Consider the following 25,767-nt stretch of genomic DNA (forward strand, 5'->3'; position numbering starts at 1 on the left):
TAAGGTGATAACCCAATATCCTTCAAATATTAATAGCAGCTAGAGTATTTCATAAAAATAGTTTACATTTAAATTTAAAAACAGGCATGAGGGCATCCCTGGTGGCGCAGTGGTTGAGAGTCCGCCTGCCAATGCAGGGGACGCAGGTTCGTGCCCCGGTCCGGGAGGCTCCCACGTGCCGTGGAGCGTCTGGGCCCATGAGCCATGGCCGCTGAGCCTGCGCGTCCGGAGCCTGTGCTCCGCAACGGGAGAGGCCACAGCAGTGAGAGGCCCGGGTACCGCAAAAAAAAAAAAAAACAGGCATGAGAAGGGTAGATCTAGATGGGGAAAAATATAACTTCTGCAGAGAAAAAAATATGGGTAATGTATCACACTTATTAGACTCAGAAAAAGTAACAGATTAAGGTGAAGCTGAAAGACAAAGAAATGTAACATTTACAGAGCTATTTATCTAAAGCCCTCTTATACATAACTCAGTATATTAAATCTTCAATGACAACCATTGCTATCAACTCCTGTTAATTAATATAAATGAGTCAAAAGTACGGAATTATATTCATAAAATAGCATGAGGTGGGGCTGTTCCTATGGGTAACTTATTCGGTTTAAGAGAAGAGTACTGGGCTCTCACGATCTCTGGTTCTCCTGTTAAGCTCGTATGCTTCTTTTGTACCACATTATAGAGTAACTATAATATCCCTCCGCATCTCAGTCTTCCGAATTAAAAAAAAAAATCTAAAGTTTTTGGAGAATCTACAGAATAGTTCTAAACGGTGTCTTCTTTATATACAGGTAATTTCTTAAAGCTTTAATGTCACCTCACTATACACAAATACAAAGCACTTCCTTTGGATGAGGAAAGCAATTTTACCACATTACAGAGAAAGAGCCAAACCAGACAGATCACAAAGCAAGTCAGCAGCAAATCCTTTGATTTCTAGCTTTTCAAACATTTTAACCCAACATCCACGGAACATGTTCTGTATGTCTCAAACATCATGCTAGACGCCACAAGAGGATACAAAAATGGCTAAGACCTGCTACCTGCCCCTCTGGAGATGTAGGAACACACAATAAACACACCATAATATAAGGCAGCCTGAATGTGCTGTACTAGCAGTTCCAAAAAAGAGCTATGGAAACACAGAGAATAGAAAGATTTATCCCAACCTCAGTTGAGATATATGCCATCTTCAGTGAATCCATAAAAGAAGTGAAAAATTAATTGGGCCTTGAAAGATTAGGCAGCCTTTTCCTCCTACAGATTGAGGGAAAAGACAATCCAGTTCTCATGGTGTTTTCATACTAATAAACGGAGATTAAAAAATTAAAAATATGGAATCTATATCATATGATGATGAGTGCTATGGAGAAAAACTAAAGCAGGAAGGAGGGATAGATTTATCACACTCCTGACAATCATGTTATGAAATGATTCCCCTGCATGGTGATAAATGCTAATACCATTAGATCTTACAATATTTCCCCAAATGTAAGATCTCAATTATGCATTTACCCAGGCAACTTTGATTTGGAAAAGAAGGGGTAAATCTCAAAAGCCTTGGGTTTACAAAACCCATAAGCTGATCCACTTTAGTTACCATACCAATGACCATGGTTATAGCTTCTATGGCCTTGACAAGTCTTTGCCTTTTATATTTTAGGAGATCATAAATGTTGAATGAGGGCTCGTTTCAGGTCCACGACTTACTGGCTGCCTCTGCCTCTCCTGAACTCCCAAAATAGCTAAACGTTCTTTTTAAAGGGCTTCAGTGCTCTGAACTAGGTGCTTCCAGGTGGCTGCTATAACTCATTTCAACCTGGCTGAACAGGCATGAATAAGCCTCTTTATTGTTAGTTCTATCTTCCCTTCAGTGCTTGGGAATACAGAATGATCTCTAAAAGTTTACGCTTTATTAACTTCATGAGCCACCAGAAAATTTCCTCCAGTATCATCAGGATAATTCAGTGCGGGTACCTTCAGTGTCCTAATATGATTCTCGGCCTCACTCTTTTCTTTCTTGAAGTGCTTCATCAGCTCCTGGATATTCTGTTCATGTTTCGTTTTCATACTCTGCAACGAGAATGTGAGATCTTCCAGCTCCCTCTGGTGAACATCTCTTTCCAGCTTTAACTGTGTAACGATCGTAGCCGTTTCTTCGTCTTTGGATTTTGCCTGTGTCTTGAGGTCAGAGAGGTTCTTAAGTACCTCTTTCCTGGCTCTCTGTTCCTCCGCCAATTTATTGGCGAGATCTGCCCGGATGGCACTCAAGTCCTTGATGGCCTCTTGCATCTCAAGAAGCTGAGCTTGGTCCTTGGCCTGGCTCTCCTTCAGCGCTGCAATTTCTTCCTCCAGGTGCGCTTTCTCAGCTTTCATCTGGCTTTGAATCTTACTCTGCGTTTTCAATTCACTTTCTAGCCTATGGATGGTATCCAGGGAATCCCTGACTTCTAGTTCAAGGTCAGCTTGATGAGACTTAACATCACTTAGTTTCTGCTCCTTACAGTGAAGCTCCTCCTCTTGAAGGGCGCGCCTGGTTAGCACATCATTCAATTCCTTTCGAAGATTCTCTATTTGTTGTAACGCTGCATAAAGCTGGCTTTTCAATTCATCCTTTTCTTTTAGAATCTATTGGGTTAGGAACAGAAAGCAAAAATTACTGTAAAATTCACCATATACACTGCCAGAAAACAAAAATAAGGTTTAAGCCACAAGGAGAAGAAAAATTCATAAAATAATATTTTGTACTTCTTTCTGGTTTTTTAATGAAAAATACTTTTTAGGCTAGAAAAAGGAAGAAAAGTACAGTTGCTCTGAAGTAGTACCACACTGAGATATATGTTTCAGATTTTCATCACCAAAACATATCAATCCATGATCATAAATAATTATTTAAATGTAAGATAAAATTGATCAAAAGAATGGGGGAAAAAAAGGCTCCAATTATAATTTACCAGAGGTTGAAATAATACAGTGTTACTTAAAGTAACATGATTTGCATTTCAATGGCACACTTTTAAAAAGGAGAAACCTCAAAACAGATACAAAAAAGATTCGGAAGATAATACAGGGAAGCAAACAAATATAATCTACGGAAGGTTTTGGTACAATCAGTCATTATTAATCAAATAATGTCCACAGTGACAAGAAACACACCAGTATGTTAACAGGGAGTCTTCAAGTCCCATGTAGAAATGAGTTTAAGATTAGGAGAGGCTGGGAAAGGACTCACAAGAAAAGTCAAAGGACCAGAAGGCCATCGCCCTCTGCCAGCTGTTTTAGGGGGTTAGGGCTGACACTGAGGGACGGCAGCCAAGAACTAATCTGCTAATCCTCACCATCCATCAATGCAAACGAAAAAGCCAGCAGCTGAGGAGGCTGAAACTGCCCCCCCACCCCCGCCCCAACACTGGCACCAAGACCATTTCTGTACCTGGTTACTGATGCCTACCATGGCTTGAACCCGGAAAAAAAAAAAAATTAAGATTCATTTTAGAATTAGAAATAATGAGTTAAGATGCAAACAGTTTCAAGGCATTTTTATACTTGACATTTTACACTGCAGTGTGAAACAATTCATGATAAAATGTAATGAGTCAATCACTCCAAAAAAAAAAAAATAGTTTCCTCAAATCCCTCTCATTTTAACAGGGAGAATCAGCATGAAGCTAACATGAGAAATAACAAAAGGAGGGGATTAAGCAGTTGAGCTCTGACCAGGAGAACTGAATTTGATTCTCAGTCCAGTCATAAGCAGTTCTATGGCCTTAAAGAAATTATTTATCTTTATAAAGATAGTAATAAAAGCTACATCAAAGGGTTGTGATGAAGACTAGTGGGAAGGGAGAAACAAAAAGTGGGGGTGGGATTTAACTTCAAGGAGAAACCAGGATCTCAGGGAGGTACTTATGCAAGATAGTGATCAAAGCTGTGAAGAGAGGGGATAACTGATAACGCAATGTCCCTCTATTGAAAATAGTCTGGAACACAGATGACAGAGTTTACTCTAGAAGAAAGATTTCAACGCAGGAAAAATGGCTAGAAATATAGATAAGCCTAAGGGTGGATGTATTATTTTTCTATTGCAGTGTAACAAATTCCAACAAATGTCATGGCTTAAAACAACACCCATTTATTATCTCACTGTTTTCCAGAGGTCATAAATCCTGACAAGGTATTCTGCCTCCGGTCTCCTAATGCTAAAAGCAAGGTGTCAGCTAACCTGGGCTTTTAGCTGGAGGCTTTGGGGGGAGAATCCACTTGCAAGTTCATTCATGGTGTTGGAAAAATTTAGTTCTGTGGACCTAGGACATGTTTCCTTGCTAGCTTTGGGCCAGGGGTTTTTCTGAGCTTCTGAAGGCCACCCACACTCCTTGGCTCATGGACTCCTCTGTCTCTGCAGCCAGTAACACCACACTGAACCCTTATCATGTTTTGAATCCCTCTGACTTCCCTTTCTCCCAACAGCCAGAATAATTTATCTGCTTTGAAGGACTCCTGTGATTAGATGAGGTCCATCCAGATAATCTCCTTATCTTAAAATCAACTTGCCAAGTAACATATCATAATCATGGGAGTGATTTTTCATCTTATTCACAGGTTCCAGGAGTTAGGCTGACACATCTTTGGGAGGTCACTCTATATACCACACAAAAGAAGACAAAAACTGACAGAATCCAGTCTTGGCTGTAAGGGTAATGTGGGAGGGACCTTAGAATGAGGGGAGGGTGCATAAATATAGTGACTAATGTTTGGAACAGATAACATAGGCCCCTGGCCCTGAGTTAAGAGACTTCCATGTAGCCCTGAAGATAAAAATCATATTTCCAAGATGGTCCTAACACATAAAATGTCTTTGATTTCAAAATACCGTAAGGTGGTTTAAACAGCAAGGATATTTATTTTTCTCACATGATGGGAAGACCAGAGATGGGGTGTCTCAAGAAGGGTCCTTCAAAGCTCAGGCTCTGATACTCTACAACTCTCCATGTTTCGCCCTCAGCTTCAGTGTTCCAAATATTACATCAATTCATGACCAACGTGACAGCCTTTGGGTGGACAGTATCCGACTATGTTGGTCAAGTTTAGAATTTCTTTGGCAATATAGATACTAAAAGCTAAGTAAGTTCTGTCTATTTTCTTTTGGTTAATGCTTGGCTAGTAGCCATAGCCCAACATTTTGTCTAGACATTGACTTCGAGTCTGAAAATGTCAGTGTCTTAACCGCCACCTCAGTATCCTGGACATTCCCAGGGGCCCTCAGTTGACTAGACTTTATCTTGAGGGAATTCAAAACAATGGACTTGGGTCTCCTTTGTCTGGCCAGAAGCACTTAAATAGGAGAACTTGAAAGGGGCCTGAAAAATCAGGCTTGTTTTTTTTACCTCATTTAAATTTCTGCTAAGTTTCCTACCTCTCTCTCTTGCTTGGACTAACTTCAGCATGGAGAAACAATTTGGCTTTTCCAACTCCAAATTAGCAGATTCAGTAAATGCGGATTATACATTGCAGATTTTCAGTCTCCCAGTGCCCCCAAATCTTGCTCTCTGCTTTTAGACAGATCAGTTTCAACCTATACTTGTCTTTGCCTTCCAGGACTTTTCTGAAGGCTGCAATAAGTACACAACAGACACCAACATCCTAAAGTTTTTCTACTGGTCACTTAATACCATCCCCTGAAGCACAGCATCAAGGTCCCAAGGTATGACTTCTGATGGTTCAATCAACAGCATGGCAAGGTTTTCCAATTATTCCTTTAGAAAAGTACAATCCTCCCTGTCCTGACCCCACTTCTCCACTTAATCAATCCTACATTTTAGGTTCTTTAACTTATAGCTCCTTACTCCTAGAACTGATGTTTCACATAAGCTTGAATTTCTTCTGCTGAGAGCAAGGGAAAACTCCAGTTCAAGCTGGCTTAAACTACAAGGTAATTTATTATCATTCCAGGCAGAACTGCTCCACAGTATGTCAAAGCTCTAGATCCGCCTCTCTGCACTGCTCTCAGTAGTACCCTCCCTTGGAGGGAGGCTTCATTCTCAGGACCATAGCAAGATAGCTTCAGCCATTTCTGGCATCACAGCCAAATATAACAATGTTCAGAGAAGAGGAACATCTCCCTCCTAGTGTTATCTTTTTTAGGAATGAGTAAATGTTTACCAGAAGCTCTCCAACAGACTTCATAGTTCATTCTTCAGAAGAAGAATAGTTCTTGATCAGACGAGGGCTATATGCATAGTAGCTGGCCTACATTAATTTTTTAATGGAATGGAATGAATTGCGGTGCAGTCAGGGAGGTAACCAAGACCACTATAGGAGCCAATTGATATCCTACATAAGTTTTGCTAGTACCACTCAAGAGCAGGAACAGAAAAACTAGAGAGTTGGGTTGATTCCAGATTGAACATCGGTAAAATGTGTGAGGTGGAAGCAAGTAATTGAAGATGCTGGTGAACATGTCGTCAGAGTAGCTTTTCATGAAGTCCAGTCTGACAGGAAAAAAACGATTCCAGGAAACAGCTGGTCAACCAAAGGAATGTGGAGAGATCCAAAGCAGATGGTAACAGTTAAAAGAGGAAAAGGGAATAAAAGAAATGTGGACAGAGGCTGAAATGTTAGAACAAAAGATCTGAACACAGAGAAATTACAGATGATGACAAATCTTAGCCATTGAAATTAGCTGCTGAGTGATTTGAAGGTCACTATAAAAGAGGAAATTAGTGAAGTATAAGGATACAGAGTTCAACGGGTTGCTGACTTGAACTTGGAAATCACCGAAGATACTGGCAAGGATTACATGTAATGAGACAGGCTGAGGGGAAGCCAGGTGTGAAAATCCTTGGGAAATGTGGAGGCGAAATGGAGAAATGAGTAGCAGTCAGGAACAATGGGAAGGGAATGTTCTAACCAAACACTGCTTCCATAGAAGAAGAGCTGTAAGGGAAGATTATAAGACGAGGATTGAAAATGGCTGGTGTGAAGCCAAAAGAATGATACGGCCTAAAACCATGGAGATTATAGGAACAGGAACCAATTCCTCAAAGGCCTGACTGCCCAGTATATATAGTTTTTTGAATTAACTAAAAGGTAGACAAGAAAAATTTTTAAAGAAAAAAAGGTTATTTTTCTGCATGTGAGGGAACATGCAGAAAGACTACTGGATTATACTAACATATCAGTGCTCTAGCCTTTCTTATATTGCGTATAACAATTACACATTAAAAAAGTATGCACTTTAGCACTGATCCTTCTTACTTTTCAACCATTAAGAAATTCAAATATTAAGAGACAGTATATATTACATATAGCTCTTTTATTTCCCTCAGCATGAAGGCAATACACAGAAGGAAAAGACGGCAATTTAAGATTCTTGAAGTCAAATACTATCAAGCAAAAAGCTCAATACATGGGCAAGCCAATTATTCTGCCAATTCAACAAGAAAAACAAGACAAAACCAAACCAAACCTAGGGATCATTCCCATTACCCATGTTATAAAAAAGAACATGAATTTGGAAACATTCAGAAGTGTATACATTATGATCAAAATCCAAGTTCAGATTTTTTCCTTTATCATTTTCAAAGCACATATAAAAACCAATGACTTCAAAAAGCACTTTAAAAGAAAAAGGCAATGAGGGGAAGATGGCAGAGATCACCTTCCTCCCCACATATACACCAGAAATAGATCTACACGTGGAACAGCTCCTACAGAACACCTACTGAACGCTGGCACAAGACCTCAGACCTCCCAAAAGGCAAGAAGCTCCCCCATGTACCTGGGTAGGGCAAAAGAAAAAAGAAAAAACAGAGACAAAAGGATAGGGACGGGACCCACACCAGTGGGAGGGAGCTGTGAAGGAGGAAATTAACTACAAAGAAAACATATTAAAACCTTTCCACACACTAGGAAGCCCCATCGTGGGCGGAGACTGCTGGAGGCGGAGGGGGAAAGCTTCTGACCACAGCAACAGGGGTGAGGAGGGTAAAGCGGGAAGATTCCCGCACAGAGGATCGGTGCTGACCCGCACTCCCTAGCCCAAGAGGCTAGTCGGCTCACCCGCCGGGGTGGGCGAGGCTAGGAGCTGAGGCTCGGGCTTCGGTCAGAGCGCAGGGAGAGGACTGGGGTTGGCGGCGTGAACACAGCCTGCAGGGGGTTAGTGCACCACGACTAGCCAGGAGGGAGTCCGGGGAAAAGTCTGGACCTGCCTAAAAAGCAAGAGACTTTTTCTTCCCTCTTTGTTTCCTGGTGCATGAGGAGAGGGGATTAAGAGCGCTGCTAAAAGGAGCTCCAGAGACGGGTGCGAGCCACGGCTAAAAGTGCGGACCCCAGAGAGGGGCGTGAGACGCTAAGGCTGCTGCTGCCGCCACCAAGAAGCCCGTTTGCGAGCACAGGTCGCTATCCACACCCCGCTTCCAGGGAGCCTGTGCAGCCCGCCACTGCCAAGGTCCCGGAAGCCAGGAACAACTTCCCCGGGAGAACGCACGGCGCGCATCAGGCTGGTGCAACGTCTCGCCGGCTTCTGCCACCATAGGACCGCCCCGCACTCCATGCCCCTCCCTCCCCCCGGCCTGAGTGAGCCAGAGCCCCCGAATCAGCGGCTCCTTTAACCCCGTCCTGTCTGAGCGAAGAACAGACGCCCTCCAACGACCTACATGCAGAGGAGGCGCCAAATCCAAAGCTGAGACCCTGGGAGCTGTGAGAACAAAGAGAAAGGGAAATGTCTCCCAGCAGCCTCAGGAGCAGCAGATTAAAGCTCCACAATCAACTTGATGTACCCTGCAGCTGTGGAATAACTGAATAGACAACGAATCATCCCAAATTGAGGAGGTGGACTTTGAGAGCAAGATTTATGATTTTTTCCCCTTTTCCTCTTTTTGTGTGTATGTGTATGCTTCTGTGTGAGATTTTGTCTGTATACCTTTGCTTCCACCATTTGTCCTAGGGTTCTATCCGTCCGTTTTTTTTTTAATAATTATTTTTTATTTTTATAACTTTATTATATTTTATCTTACTTTTATTTTACTTTATCTTCTTTCTTTCTTTCCTTCCTTACTTCCACACTCCTTCCCTCCATCCTTCCTTCCTTTCTTTCTTTCTTTCTTCCTTTCTTTCTACTTCTACTAATTCTTTCTTTCTACATTTTCTAACTTTTATTCTGAGCCGTGTGGATGAAAGGCTCTTGGTGCTGCAGCCAGGAGTCAATACTGTGCCTCTAAGGTGTGAGAGACAACTTCAGGACACTGGTCCACAAGAGACCTCCCAGCTCCACATAATATCAAATGGCGAAAATCTCCCAGAGATCTCCATCTCAACACCAGCACCAAGCTTCACTCAATGACCAGCAAGATACAGTGCTGGACACCCTATGCCAAACAACTAGCAAGACAGGAGCACAACCCCACCCATTAGCAGAGAGGCTGCCTAAAATCATAATAAGTCCACAGACACCCCAAAACACACCACCAGAGGTGGACCTGCCCCCCAGAAAGACAAAATCCAGCCTCATCCACCAGAACACAGGCACTAGTCCCCTCCACCAGGAAGCCTATACAAGCCCCTGAACCAACCTTAGACACTGGGGACAGACACCAAAAACAATAGGAACTACGAACCTGCAGCCTGCAAAAAGGAGACCCCAAACACAGTAAGATAAGCAAAATGAGAAGACAGAATAACACACAGCACATGAAGGAGCAAGATAAAAACCCACCAGACCTAATAATGATGAGGAAGTAGGCAGTCAACCTGAAAAAGACTTCAGAATGATAGTAAAGATGATCCAAAATCTTGGAAATAGAATAGAAAAAATGCAAGAAACATTTAACAAGGACCTAGAAGAACTAAAGAGGAAACAAACAATGATGAACAACACATTAAATGAAATTAAAAATACTCTAGAAGGGATCAACAGCAGAATAACTGAGGCAGAAGAACGGATAAGTGACCTGGAAGATAAAATAGTGGAAATAACTACTGCAGAGCAGAATAAAGAAAAAAGAATGAAAAGAACTGAGGACAGTCTCAGAGACCTCTGGGACAACACTAAACGCACCAACATTCGAATTATAGGGGTTCCAGAAGAAGAGGAGAAAAAGAAAGGGACTGAGAAAATATTAGAAGAGATTATAGTTCAAAACTTCCCTAATATGGGAAAGGAAATAGTTAATCAAGTCCAGGAAGCACAGAGAGTCCCATATAGGATAAATCTAAGGAGAAATACACCAAGACACATATTAATCAAACTGTCAAAAATTAACTACAAAGAAAACATATTAAAAGCAGCAAGGGAAAAATAACACAAAAGGGAATCCCAATAAGGTTAACAGCTGATCTTTCAGCAGAAACTCTGCAACCCAGAAGGAACTGGCAGGACATATTTAAAGTGATGAAGGAGAAAAACCTACAACCAAGATTACTCTACCCAGCAAGGATCTCATTCAGATTTGATGGAGAAATCAAAACCTTTACAGACAGGCAAAAGCTGAGAGAGTTCACCACCACCAAACCAGCTTTACAAAAAATGCTAAAGGAACTTCTCTAGGCAAGAAACACAAGAGAAGGAAAAGACCTACCATAACGAACCCAGAACAACTAAGAAAATGGGAATAGGAACATACATATCAATAATTACCTTAAATGTAAATGGACTAAATGCTCCCACCAAAAGACAAAGATTGGCTGAATGGATACAAAAACAAGACCCATATATATGCTGTCTACAAAAGACCCACTTCAGACCTAGAGACACATACAGACTGAAAGTAAGGGGATGGAAAAAGATATTCCATGCAAATGGAAACCAAAAGAAAGTTGGAGTAGCAATACTCATATCAGACAAAATAGACTTTAAAATAAAGACTAATATAAGAGACAAAGAAGGACACTACATAATGATCAAGGGATCAATCCAAGAAGAAGATATAACAATTGTAAATATTTATGCACCCAATACAGGAGCACCTCAATACATAAGGCAAATACTAACAGCCATAAAAGGGGAAATCGACAGTAACACATTCATAGTAGGGGACTTTAAAACCCCACTTTCACCAATGGACTGATCATCCAAAATGAAAATAAATAAGGAAACACAAGCTTTAAATGATACATTAAACAAGATGGACTTAATTGATATTTATAGGACATTCCATCCAAAAACAACAGAATACACATTTTTCTGTAATGCTCATAGAACATTCTCCAGGATAGATCATAGCCTGGGTCACAAATCAAGCCTTGGTAAATTTAAGAAAATTGAAATTGTATCAAGTATCTTTTCTAACCACAACACTATGAGACTAGGTATCAATTACAGGAAAAGATCTGTAACAAATACAAACACATGGAGGCTAAACAATACACTACTTAATAACGAAGAGATCACTGAAGAAATCAAAGAGGAAATCAAAAAATACCTAGAAACAATTGACAATGGAGACCCAATGATGACCCAAAACCTATGGGATGCAGCAAAAGCAGTTCTAAGAGGGAAGATTATAGCAATACAATCCTACCTTAAGAAACAGGAAACATCTCGAATAAACAACCTAAACTTGCACCTAAGGCAGAGAAAGAAGAACCAAAAAACCCCAAAGTTAGCAGAAGGAAAGAAATCATAAAGATCAGATCAGAAATAAATGAAAAAGAAATGAAGGAAAGGATAGTAAAGATCAATAAAACTAAAAGCTGGTTCTTTGAGAAGATAAACAAAATTGATAAACCATTAGCCAGACTCATCAAGAAATAAAGGGAGAAGACTCAAATCAATAGAATTAGAAATGAAAAAGGAGAAGTAACAACTGACACTGCAGAAATACAAAGGATCGTAAGAGATTACTACAAGCAACTCTATGCCAATAAAATGGACAACCTGGAAGAAATGGACAAATTCTTAGAAGTGCACAACCTGCCAAGACTGAATCAGGAAGAAATAGAAAATATGAACAGACTAATCACAAGCACTGAAATTGAAACTGTGATTAAAAATATTCCAACAAACAAAAGCCCAGGACCAGATGGCTTCACAGGCAAATTCTATCAAACATTTAGAGAAGAGCTAACACCTATCCTTCTCAAACTCTTCCAAAATATAGCAGAGGGAGGAACACTCCCAAACTCATTCTACGAGGCCACCATCACCCTGATACCAAAACCAGACGAGGATGTCACAAAGAAGGACAACTAAAGACCAATATCACTGATGAACATAGATGCAAAAATCCTCAACAAAATACTAGCAAACAGAATCCAACAGCACATTAAAAGGATCATACACCATGATCAAGTGGGGTTTATTGCAGGAATGCAAGGATTCTTCAATATACGCAAGTCAATCAACATGATACACCATATTAACAAATTGAAGGAGAAAACCCATACGATCATCTCAATAGATGCAGAGAAAGCTTTCGACAAAATTCAACATCCATTTATGATAAAAACCCTGCAGAAAGTAGGCATAGAGGGAACTTTCCTCAACATAATAAAAGCCATATATGACAAATCCACAGCCAACATCATCCTCAATGGTGAAAAACTGAAAGCATTTCCACTAAGATCAGGAACAAGACAAGGTTGCCCACTCTCACCACTCTTATTCAACACACTTTTGGAAGTGTTAGCCACAGCACTCAGAGAAGAAATGGAAATAAAAGGAATCCAAATCGGAGAAGAAGTAAAGCTGTCACTGTTTACAGATGACATGGTACTATACCTAGAGAATCCTAAAGATGCTACCAGAAAACTACTAGAGCTAATCAATGAATTTGGTAAGGTAGCAGGATACAAAATTAACACACAGAAATCTCTGGCATTCCTATACACTAAGGATGAAAAATCTGAAAGTGAAATAAAGAAAAACTCCCATTTACCACTGCAACAAAGAGAATAAAATATCTAGGAATAAACCTACCTAGGGAGACAAAAGACCTGTATGCAGAAAATTATAAGACACTGATGAAAGAAATTAAAGATGATACAAATAGATGGAGTGATATACCATGTTCTTGCATTGGAAGAATCAACATTGTGAAAATGACTCTACTACCCAAAGCAATCTACACATTCAATGCAATCCCTATCAAACTACCACTGGCATTTTTCACAGAACTAGAACAAAAAATTTCACAATTTGTATGCAAACACAAAAGACCCCGAATAGCCAAAGCAATCTTGAGAAAGAATAACGGAGCTGGAAGAATCAGGCTCCCTAACTTCAGACTATACTACAAAGCTACAGTAATCAAGTCAGTGTGGTACTGGCAGAAAAACAGAAAGGTAGATCAATGGAACAGGATAGAAAGCCCAGAGATAATCCCATGCACATATGGTCACCTTGTCTTTGATAAAGGAGGCAGGAATGTACAGTGGAGAAAGGACAGCCTCCTCAATAAGTGGTGCTGGGAAAACTGGACAGGTACATGTAAAAGTATGAGATTAGATCACTCCCTAACACCATACACAAAAATAAGCTCAAAATGGATTAAAGTCCTAAATGTAAGGCCAGAAACTATCAAACTCTTAGAGGAAAACATAGGCAGGACACTCTATGACATAAATCACAGCTAGATCGTTTTTGACCCACCTCCTAGAGAAATGGAAATAAAAACAAAAATAAACAAATGGGACCTAATGAAACTTCAAAGCTTTTGCACAGCAAAGGAAACCGTAAACAAGACCAAAAGACAACCCTCAGAATGGGAGAAAATATTTGCAAATGAAGCAACTGACAAAGGATTAATCTCCAGAATTTAAAAGCAGCTCATGCAGCTCAATAACAAAAAAAACAAACAACCCAATCCAAAAATGGGCAGAAGACCTAAACAGACATTTCTCCAAAGAAGATATACAGACTGCCAACAAACACATGAAAGAATGCTCAACATCATTAATCATTAGAGAAATGCAAATCAAAACTACAATGAGATATCATCTCACACCAGTCAGAATGGCCATCATCAAAAAATCTAGAAAAAATAAATGCTGGAGAGGGTGTGGAGAAATGGGAACACTCTTGCACTGCTGGTGGGAATGTGAATTGGTTCAGCCACTATGGAGAACAGTACGGAGGTTCCTTAAAAAACTACAAATAGAACTACCATATGACCCAGCAATCCCACTACTGGGCATATACCCTGAGAAAACCAAAATTCAAAAAGAGTCATGTACCAAAATGTTCACTGCAGCTCTATTTACAATAGCCCAGAGATGGAAACAACCTAACTGCCCACCATCGGATGAATGGATAAAGAAGATGTGGCACATATATACAATGGAGTATTACTCAGTCATAAAAAGAAACGAAATTGAGCTATTTGTAATGAGGTGATAGACCTAGAGTCTGTCATACAAGTGAAGTAAGTCAGAAACAGAAAGACAAATACCATATGCTAACACATATATATGGAATTTAAGAAAAAGAAAAGTGTCATGAAGAACCTAAGGGTAAGACAGGAATAAAGACACAGACCTACTAGAGAATGGACTTGAGGATATTGGGAGGGGGAAGGGTGAGCTGTGACCAAGCGAGAGAGAGGCATGGACATATATACACTACCAAACTTAAGGTAGATAGCTAGTGGGAAGCAGCCGCATAGCACAGGGAGATCAGCTCGCTGCTCTGTGACCGCCTGGAAGGTTGGGATAGGGAGGGTGGGAGGGAGGGAGACGCAAGAGGGAAGAGATATGGGAACATATGTATATGTATAACTGATTCACTTTGTTATAAAACAGAAACTAACACACCATTGTAAAGCAATTATACTCTAATAAAGATGTAAAAGAGAAAGGCAAAAGTATCACAATTTATGATTAGATTATTTATATCAATAGAATTTTAGACCTCCCAATATACGTTCATCTACATATCTCTAAAGAATATCATGATTCCCTGATATAAACATCCATGTCATTGTCTTTTTTTTTCCCCCAACATCTTTATTGGAGTATAATTGCTCTACAACAGTGTGTTAGCTTCTGCTGTGTAACATAGTGAATCAGCCATACATATACACGTATCCCCATATCTCCTCCCTCTTGCGTCTCCCTCCCACCCTCCCTATCCCACTCCTCTAGGTGGTCACAAAGCACTGAGCTGATCCCCCTGTGCTATGCAGCTGCTTCCCACCAGTCATTCATTCTACATTTGGTAGTGTATATATGTCCATGCCACTCTCTCACCTCGTCCCAGCCCACCCCTCCCCCTCTCCGTGTCCTCAAGTCCACTCTCCACATCTGTGTCTTTATTCCTGTTCTGCCCCTAGGTTCTTCAGAACCCTTTTTTTTTTTTTTTTTAGATTCCATATATATGGGTTAGAATATGGTATTTGGTTTTCTCTTAAGGAAAGTATACAACCTTACCTTTCTGGGTTTTTTCTGCAATGCTATGCTATTTGTTTGATATTACATAGTCTTCAGTAATGACGTAGTTTTGTGATATGATATATATCTTATAATCTTACCAATATTCCAAAATGTAAAGAGCAGAAAAAAATAAATAAGAGCAATTTTTAAGAGAATAAAAGCCTTTGGCCTTCTAATGAATTTTTAAGTGGCACATTTTAAAGCAGAAAATAAATTAAGCTGGAAAAGAAAAACAGAAGTAGGCACAGAACTATTTTGAAAATCCAAAAATTGTATTATCTGAGCATATAAAATGGCTCAACAAGGCTACTTATTAAACAATTAACTCATTCTTTAAACTATAATGTGTTTTATTTGTAAACCAGTATCATTTTTATTTTAACATACACTTCCAAATATACCCTGGAGTCATTTTTGGAAAATAATTAGTCCTAAAAAACAAAAAAGGAGTAGGCTGTATTACTACTGCCCTAAGGTGGCTCTGTGATTTTATTAAAAATTAAATACTCTTTAGAGGCATTATTCAGTAAGATATTAAAAATATACTTTTTCCAAAATTATTTACAATGTATTTCCACATCACAGACTTACTGGACACTTGAATTTGCAGTGAAATATCTGTTACCCTTTCTTCCTTGATTAACCGTTGCTCTAACTGCGACATGCTGCATTAATTTTTAAGGCTTTTAAAGTGGAAATTACAATGCCTGCTGTGATAATTGTAATACTACCCTAACTGTGGCAATCACTTTAATGCTACTTCTTTGCTTATCATTAGCAATGCTAAGTGATAAAAATAATTATATCAAGAGTATTCTGGGAAATGACTGTTTAACAGATTTTAATATTCTGAAAAGCTCAATCTAGATAACTCTCAGTACCATGGATTAGGATACTGTCTGATGGCATGGACCCTTCTAAATTTCCTCTAATTAAGTAAAATCCCCAGATGGTTCTCAATCAATCAATCCCCCCAACCACTCTTCTCTCTAGCTACCTCCCTTATACCCAGGCTCATTGAACCAGCTGCCAAACCAGGCTGACAACAGAATAATCAAGGTAGAGCAATTTCCTGGGATCAAATCAATTCAGATTCAAGCCTGAAATGCTTAGAGCTGCTTTACCTTGGGGCAACTAGTCATCCAGTAAGTGTCAGATGGGTTAAAGTGAAAAGCACTCCACAATGAGTGCAAAGGGATCACTTCCTCCATCTTTTATATGTCCAAGAAATTCATACATAAAAACGAAAGCATCTTTTCCATGACAGCTCATCTGTCATGAAATAAGCATTTGTCACTCTTAAGTGCTGACAATTGATTTTATAAATATAATTGCCCTACATTTTGCTTTCTTTTGAAAGAAAGTCGACTTATCCAAATGACTATTCTTCTGGAACATTCAGATTTCTTGACAAGTGACAAATGACAAAGCAGAAGTGATAAACCAAGACTAAACATGGATAAAAATCAATCATGACTTTCCTGCTTATTACCTTAGAAACATCTGGGTTTAATTCAATGCAAAGATACAGTTGAGAATCAACATAGGAGCATAAAATCCATTTAAAGTAACTGATTATACAAGAGAAAAGATGATGTGAAATGCATACACAGATCAATGAAATGCTTTTTGTTGCTATCAAAGAGGCACAGAAGTCTTAAAGAGGTTTGAGATCTGATAATACCGTCAGCGAGATTATCAATGTCACTCACTTAACTTATAGAAGCTGCCAGAAAATGCTCCAGTAGTAACGGCTGCATTTTAAACGCTTCTTTCTAACCAATACTTAAGTTGAAATATACAAATAAATGAGATTTTAAAATAAATGCATTGGGGGAAAAGGCATGTGATATTAAGGAAGATTTTGTGATTCTCTTCCATTTGGATATTAGAGAATAATTTCAAATTAGGGAACTAAAAGCTATACTAGAGGAGGAGAGTGGATCTATTTTAAGCGTAAACTCTGGAAAGCCACAGAATGTTAAAAGATTACAAAGGCTTTAAAAAGGTTTTAAAAACTAAGTTACCTTTTACCTTGAAATAGTCTAGACATAAAGACTCTTCTATCAAGAACATCTTGATAGGTTGTATGCACAGCATAGCATTCAAGTGTTTGTTCAAAGGACATATGAATGAATGGTTGGTCACAGCAAAAACCAGTCCTCAGGAATTTGGCTTTTATACCTGATTATTCTTGTCTGTCAGTTGATCAAGAGTTTCAGATTGTTTCTCCAGCGCTCGCTCTAACTTCTTATGCTTAAGCTTCCACTGCTTAATGGACTCCTGAGCTTTCAGCTTCAGCTCTTCTCTCTTCTCCTCTGCCACCTGTCTCAGGGCCTCCGACTGCTGGAACTCAAGGAGGTACTGCTCGGCCTGCTTGGTTGCATCCTCAGCATGCTGAGTCAGCTTTGAGATCTGGAGGTCAGCGCACTTATGTCTGGCATCACATGTCTCAAAGTGATTCTGGATCTCCTTCAGTTCATCCAACATCTCTAGTTGCTGTTTCTCCCTGTTCTCCAATTCACATGTCAAATTCTAGGAAGAAAGCATGTGAGATATCAGGAACACGTTCTTGTCAAAATTAGATGCATAACATATCATCAAACAAGAATCACTAACATCACTAAATTAGCAATCTATCTAGAAAATATGATCTTTTTCCATGTATTTTATGATCACATTAGTTGAGAATAATTTTTTATAAAAATATTTTCTTTTTTAGACTACTTCATTATCCAAAAAGGAAAAATATTTTTTTTTCCAATTGACTGTCACTAAAATAGAAGGTCTTGCTGATGAGAAAAACAATGTGCATTACTTTAGTAAGAACCTAGTGTTTTGTACAACTGAAGAAATGTCAATGTTTTAAAATTTGTCAGATATCAGAGCAATTATATGCAATCATACGTAATGCTTCACTTTTTGGCAGCACCTAAAATTTTGTTATAATAAAATAAAACTCTGTAACAAAAAATGAGCATTGATGATAGAAACATCAGTAATAGATAACACTGTATGTGAAAGTCCATTTAAAAGACTCTCAATAAAGTATTTATAGATAGGTTATTTCCAGCTAAATCAACATAATGTTGTAAGTTGATGAACTTACCTCGAGCTTATATAAATCACTGCAGGATAGATTTTTAAATAAACTTAAATTTATGTGGAATACATACCTAATCAAGAAAAGAACCTAACATTTTTTTTCTTTTTTTTTTTTTTTAAGAACCTAAACTCTTAAAAGCTAGCTTCCTCAAACCAAAAGCGGTCAATAATACATTTGGAACTTACACTTAATCATCATGATTCATACATATTTTTAATCTGAGAAGAATGGGCAAAGATGGATTGTTAACTTCAAAAGTGAGAGGACATTATATAACATTCTATACAAATAAAAGAATGAACATAATCATTAACATTAAGCCACTCTTGTAAAACTCTGGAAGGGAGTGACAAATTCAAATACAAGTGCTTCCAATGTATCCCATAAGCTGTCCCTCCTGAGCCTTAGTTTCCAAATACCTGTGGTTACAACGGTGACATGAAAATGTCATGTGTCCAATTAAGACTAGGTTCAGAAGGCTAAGATGACGCTGCAAGCTGGACAAACAATAAATATCATCTACACTGTCCTGAAGCATCTACAGAGACTGGAAACATTTAAAAACCTCCTATGATTCTAACAGCAGAATGTTCAGTTCCAGATTCATCATCCCTGAACTGTGGCTCAAATAAAGTTAAATTTCTCTCATGATTAAAGTCATGGTGTGACATTATGGCAATAACATAAAAATAATGCCTCGAAAACAAGAGGTTTGCATTTGCTCAGTTTGCTAAATTCAGTGCAGCCTGGAAGAGATGAGTCACTCCTTTATCCACCCAAACAAAATAGTAAATTGAGAACTGTGCACTTGTTTGTGTGGAAAATTCTAAAATGAGATCAGAAAACCCTAGTGATGGTGGTTTACCCCTTTGCCCTTATCTAAAAGTTTTACCACATGCCAGAAATCAGCTTTATTAACAAGCAGTAGTCAAGTGGTTTCCAGATCAACAGAGAGACACCATTTTTTTCCCCACAACAAAGACTTGGGAGACTGGTTTCACTTGCTATGTGTTAGGCAGATAATTTACAGAAAGGTTAATAAGATCTGGCTACAACACCAAAGAAGATAATAATCTAACTGTGGAGATATTCAGACTATCAGCTAAATTACAAGAGTGGATAGTACAAGGTGATGACGGACAGCTACTTGAACGGGTCTATATCTACAGCGTGGCTGGGGAGGGTCTCTCTTAGGAGGTGACATATGAGCTGAGATCTAAATGAGAAGGAGCTGGCAGTAATAACAACAACAACAACAACTACTACTACTACTAAAGTTTATTAAGCAGTTGTGCAAGGGATAGTGCAAATGCTTTATATGAATTACCTCATTCAATGCCACCATAAAACTAAAGTAAGGCAGTCTTACTATCTTGGTTTTACTGAAAGGTAACGAACACTTGGAACTTGCCCAAGTTCACATACCTAACAAGTGAGAGCACAGGATTCAGACCCAGATACTCTGACTCCAGAGCCCATGTTTTCAACTCTTTACTAAGCTTTCAGATTCCCAAAGGACCCTAACTCCATGCCTCTTAGGTCACCCACTCCCATAGTCTTATCCTAGGGTTTTTTTCAGAACTGTCACCTTTGAAGCAAAAGGTATGTCCAACCCCACCCCTCCCCCTTATCTCCCCCTCAGGCCTCTGGCTTTATATACCAATCTTCCCAGTTCCCTTTTCTTCTCCTTTTCTTCTGATACATCTGTTCCTCATTGTCAAGAGGACGACCATTCCCTTGATATTCCTTTTGCTGATTTTAAACTCCAGGCTCTTTAACCTAATTTTCTTAATTTCACTTTAGCCACTCCCTTGCTCACATCTCAAACTCCCTTTAAAAACTGCTCATCTACTGAACTTGAACAGCAAAACCACCAACTCTGGAGGAACTACAAAAATCTCCTATTTCCTATATCAGGTTACTCAGTCCTCCAAGGAAAATCACACATGAGTATCAGGCAATGTGATGGGATACTGAAAGCCATCCTCAGTGCCCAGAAATTCTTCTGCAGGCCCCCACCCAGTCCACTGTACTATCTCTGAACCTAACAGCTTTTTACTCACTGTAGGATATAACATAGCTCCCCTGTGAGAAATAAAATTGAGGCTATTAGGCAGGACACCCCCCAAATTTCCTACATGTACCCTCCTGAATCTTACCAATGGTTAGTCTCTCCTCCTCTCTAGGCTCTGAGGAAAAGGGATCTTTTAGAGAAACTAGCCTACCTTTGCTATTTCCTTCCACAACCATCAAGGGATTCACTATACCAGTTAAGTCCTCTCCTTCATGTACTGAACCTCTCTTTCCCTACTAGATCATTCTTCTCTACTTCTCCCATCTTAAAAAACACAGTAATTTTTTTAAAACTAAACAAACAAAAAAAACCTTTATCAATCTGACATGATCTTCTAACCAGTACCCTGTACTCTTCCCTTCCTGTTAAACTCCTGCAAAGAGCAATCCACACTTGATGCCCCACAATCTTATTTCCAATTCACCTCTCGATTCACTGGTACTGGTCCCGATACACAATTAAAATAACTCTCATCAAGATCCCCAAAGATAACCTACAGCCAAATACAATGGACTCTACAAATCTTTCCTAATATCCTCGTTGAATGTGGCACTGCCAATTACTTCTGCTCATTCCTAATCTCTCTTCTTCCCTGACTTTCATAATATACTCTTCACTAGTTCTCCTTTTTCTTCCTGTTTTTTCATAGTCTCCTTCCCTGGGTCTCTTCAAATATTTGGCTTTTAAATAGAGATAACTGTATAGGGTTCTAGTATTAATCATCATTCCATCTAGACAATGCCTTTGGTGGTAAGTATATAGATAAACAGAGATATAAGTGATTCCTAATTCAGAGCCAGACTGATCTTCTCAACTCCAAACCTTTAAATATCTAATTACATAATGACTTTCTACACTTGGTAATCCCACGGGCATCTTAATTTCAGCATGTCAAAAAAGTGAATTTATTGGATGCCCAACTCCTGACAAAAAAATAGTCTTTTTAAAATAGCAGTAAAGGCTCTCTGCTGAGGAAGGATAAAAATGGAGGTGGATTTGTGTATTTAAATACAGTGAGAAAGTTGGAAATAACTGCTGTAGGAAAAGAGAAAATCAACAAGAGATAAATGTTTAAAAGCTGACAAACATAAATGAGGTTACAGTTAGACAGTCTCAAATTTCTAATGGATCCAAGAGTATATAAAATTCTTCGAATTTCTCCAGCATTTCTTTTGAATCCAGAAATAAAATAAGTTCAGCATTATTTATCCTTCTGTAATTACAGAGCACAAGAATAGGCACAGGATTAATATATGCAAGCCCAGAGCTTAACAACATAATGGGAAGATCCTATTCAGTCACTCTTTTGACATTCTCTTTAATCCATCTTCCTCAAAAAACCAATCAGAATAATCTCATTGTAATAAACATTTCTCCCCCATAAATCAAAAGATTATGCTATAGAACCCTCATAACAATTCCTCCAATAAACACACACACTCATACATACATACACACACATCACACACATATACACAGAGAGAGCACATGAAGCATACAAACACATCATTAATGCATGGATAAATGCTTCAAGGTAGGCACGTATAGTAAATATTAGTATCCTCCTATGTACTACATGAAACGTTAAATGGAAGGCAATTTTCTTATTTATTCCATTATGATGATTTTACTGTCATACATTCCTGGAAGCACCTTCTACCCTGAAGAACTTTTTATATTTAAATTGTGTGAAATTATCTCAGCTACTAAAGCTGGTTAAATTTCATATTACTTAATTAAGCCCATTATTTATTTCTCACTATGTAAGTAACCATCAAAGATAAGAACAATCCAGAAACACACTTTTTACCAAGAATTCCTTCCAGTTGGAGGGGAGGAAAAAACTTTAGGATCCTAAAGGGAACCTTTTTAGTTTCTGTGGCTGGGCCTGAGAATTAAACTAACATAAGACAGATTAACAGGAGAAAAGAACATGAATTTTATTTAATACTTTTATGTATACATAGGAGCCTTCACAGAAAAAAGAAGATGCAAAGAAGTGGTTGGGACTGAGCGCTTATATACCTTTTTAACAAAGAATTTATGGAGAGATGACAAGACAAAGGAAAAGGGATTTAATAGTGGGAAAGTGACTAGGAAATATATGGGGGAATGAAAGATAAGGGTTATTTTAGGTTTGTTTGTACAGATCCATTTTGGCATCAACTCCCAGTCTTCAATGATGACAGTGTTCTTCTCTTCCTGGTACAGAGAGAGCACCTTCCTCATGGGAAATACTGACCTGCTTTTAGGTAGAAACAGGAGGTCAGAGAGCCCTTCCTGCATCTACTGGTTCTCAAGTGCCCTTGGCTGAAAATACTCAATATGCCAAAGTGGCATATTTTCAGGTGGCATGTTCTGATTCCCTTCACAGTACATTACCAAAAGATTTATAAAAGCTCCAACTTACTAAAACTTCATACATTTGAACGGATTTCTTTTCTCTTTCCTTCTTCAGGTGGGAAAATATATTAATGGGTAGTTGTGTTGAGGGTCTCAGGTTTGGTGATAGCTAGAAGGGTCCACAGAACTAGAAGCATATTGAAGCATATAGTTGTACTTATGGTAAGATTTATCAGAGTGAAAAAATACAAGGCAAAATCAGCAAAGGGTAAAGGACATGCAGTGAAGACCAGTGGAAACCAGCTGCAAGCTTCCAAGAGTCTTCTCCTTCCCAGCGGAAACACACAAGACATGCTCAATTCTTCCAGCAGTGAATTCTGACAACACGCGTGAAGTGTTGGCTACCAGGGAAGCTCATCAGAGACTCAGTGCCCATAGTTTTAATTAGGGGTTAGTCACTTAGGTACTGTCTGTCTAGTATGTAGCAAATTTCCAGACTCCCAGAAGGAAAGCAGGTGTTCAGCATAAACCACATTTTGTTTGTACAAAAGGTCCAGTCACAGTGAACTACCCTTATCATTTAGGAAAGGTTTCATATCAGTGTAGAGAAATGATTATCACTCAAGTTCCTAGATGCCAGACAAGGGCCTACCTTGCAAGCAGGTAGGCTGAGGAAATTTCCTCAGGAGGCTGAGGAAATCTGTCTCAGGCCTATTAAGTTAACTCTTCTCTTCCCAGTAGTAAAATGGCCAAAGAACAGAAAGGAAAAAAGATAATAATGCCCTAAATAAGTTCTTAATTAAAAAACAATTAACTATAAATAACACCTGTAAAACAATGCATTTAGAAGTTGATAGGAAAGAACCCTCTCCCTTTAAAATTGGTTGGCTTTGGCTGCCACTGGCTCCCTCTTTAATAGCTGCAGTGGTTGTACTCAAATTCTAAGAAAATTACAGATGACCTACTCATATGAATAAGGCATTAAAACACAAATAGAAAAAAAAAGAGAGATATTCTATTAAAAAAATAATGTAGATAGGACCCACCATAAATTCTAGCATTAACGGATCACACATCTAAGATCATAATTTTACTTATTTTGATTACAAGGGATATTTATCAAGTTGAAATTACAAAAGTGGAAAAATTGGATAAGGTAGGAGAATAATGGAGCAAGTATACAGAATAAAGAAATCAGCTCTGTCTAGCATACAAAAATCTTTCCACCCACCTTCTTCCCATTATCTCATATTCATGAAGAAGAATTGCTAAGCCTACATTCAAAACATTTTCCATGAGGAATTAATTAAGGGAGAAAAAGTGGACTATGGTGTAAGTGGCAACAATGATTATTTGTTCAACGATGTAACTAAAATACAACAAAATACAATTTCTCCTCTACTCTTAATTGACAGTCAACACACAAAAGATTAGGCACCTTAGTGAACACTTAAAAGTAAAAACCTGAAAGAAGATGTGGCACATATATACAATGGAATATTACTCAGTCATAAAAAGAAACAAAATTGAGTTATCTGTAGTGAGATGGATGGACCTAGAGTCTGTCATACAGAGTGAAGTCAGAAAGAGAAAAACAAATACCATACGCTAACACATATATATGGAATCCAAAAAAAAAAAAAAAAGGTCATGAAGAACCTAGGGGCAGGATGGGAATAAAGACGCAGACCTACTAGAGAACAGACTTGAGGATACAGGGAGGGGGAAGGGTAAGCTGGGACAAAGTGAGAGAGTGGCATGGACATATATACACTACCAAATGTAAAACAGATAGCTAGTGGGAAGCTGCTGCATAGCACAGGGAGATCAGCTCGGGGCTTTGTGACCACCTAGAGGAGTGGGATAGGGAGGGTGGGAGGGAGGGAGACGCAAGAAGGAAGAGATGTGGGGATGTATGTATAGCTGATTCACTTTGTTATAAAGCAGAAACTAACACACCATTGTAAGGCAATTATACTCCAATAAAGGTATTAAAAAAATAAAATAAAATAAAAGTGAAAACCTGCCCCAAATAAGCCAGGGTACAGTGAATGGCATTTATTTTAAATAAACATTTCCATATACAGTATTATGTACTTCATGTGGAAACTTGTAATGGCAATGAGAAAACAGCTAGACTTAAAAGACTCAAAAGTAACACCTATAGGGAGACGGTGGCATACCACGGAAAGAGCATGGCTTAAGTTCAAATCCCTGCTCTGCCAGTCTATGACCTTAGAAGAACTGCTTACTATCTGTGAACCAAAGTAACAAGTGAATTTATAAAATGGGCTCAGTAACATTTACACCACAGAACAATGATGACCTACATGAGATCACTTAGATAAAACAGCTGGAAGAGTGACTGGCACATTTCAGGAACTCAACCATGATAGCTTGTTATAACTAACTAGAAACAATGTTAGAATTAAAGAAGCAATCCAATGCCTACATTTTAGAGATAAGGAAATGGAAGGCAGCAGAAGATAAAGTGATCAATCCAAGATAAGGGAGATAGTTTTCAGCCACAGGTCCCTAATATTCAAACCAATATTGATCCCACATCAGTATATTACTGACTTGGATACTAGCCAACCTTCTTAATAATTAAATAAGTTGCCATGCTCCTTCCTGAGACAGAAGGAAATCCTGAATAGGAATTATACAATCTCTGATGCATAGAAGTTTCTAGAACTTTTTCTGAAACAGAGAGAAAAACCACAGGATAAGGTTGACTTGGGTTAAAAAAAACCAGAAAAGTACTGTAAGAGAAATACTGATTGGGGCAAATATGACCAAGCAGGAGGGAAGCAATATCAAGGGTAACTACTAGAAACAGGATTTAAGTTTGTAAATTTAAGAGAAACTATTCTGATCAGC

General features: G+C 38.7%; 1 protein-coding gene across 5 annotated transcripts in view; it reads right to left on the minus strand.

Annotated features, from left to right (window-relative positions):
• CEP128 (centrosomal protein 128) overlaps nt 1-25,767 on the minus strand; it is a 438,638-nt gene that overhangs the window by 282,970 nt on the left and 129,901 nt on the right. For all 5 annotated transcript variants that reach the window (XM_027120216.1, XM_027120215.1, XM_027120217.1 and 2 more), the window contains 2 exons: nt 17,549-17,899; nt 1,979-2,629 (listed from right to left, as the gene is read on the minus strand). In XM_027120216.1, the coding sequence (XP_026976017.1) occupies nt 1,979-2,629; nt 17,549-17,899 (1,002 nt within the window). The remainder of the gene's footprint in view (nt 1-1,978; nt 2,630-17,548; nt 17,900-25,767) is intronic.

Source organism: Aethalodelphis obliquidens, unplaced genomic scaffold (assembly GCF_003676395.1).
Source record: "Aethalodelphis obliquidens isolate GAN/ISIS:26980383/991018 unplaced genomic scaffold, ASM367639v1 scaffold21, whole genome shotgun sequence".
Classification (NCBI taxonomy): Eukaryota; Metazoa; Chordata; class Mammalia; order Artiodactyla; family Delphinidae; genus Aethalodelphis; species Aethalodelphis obliquidens.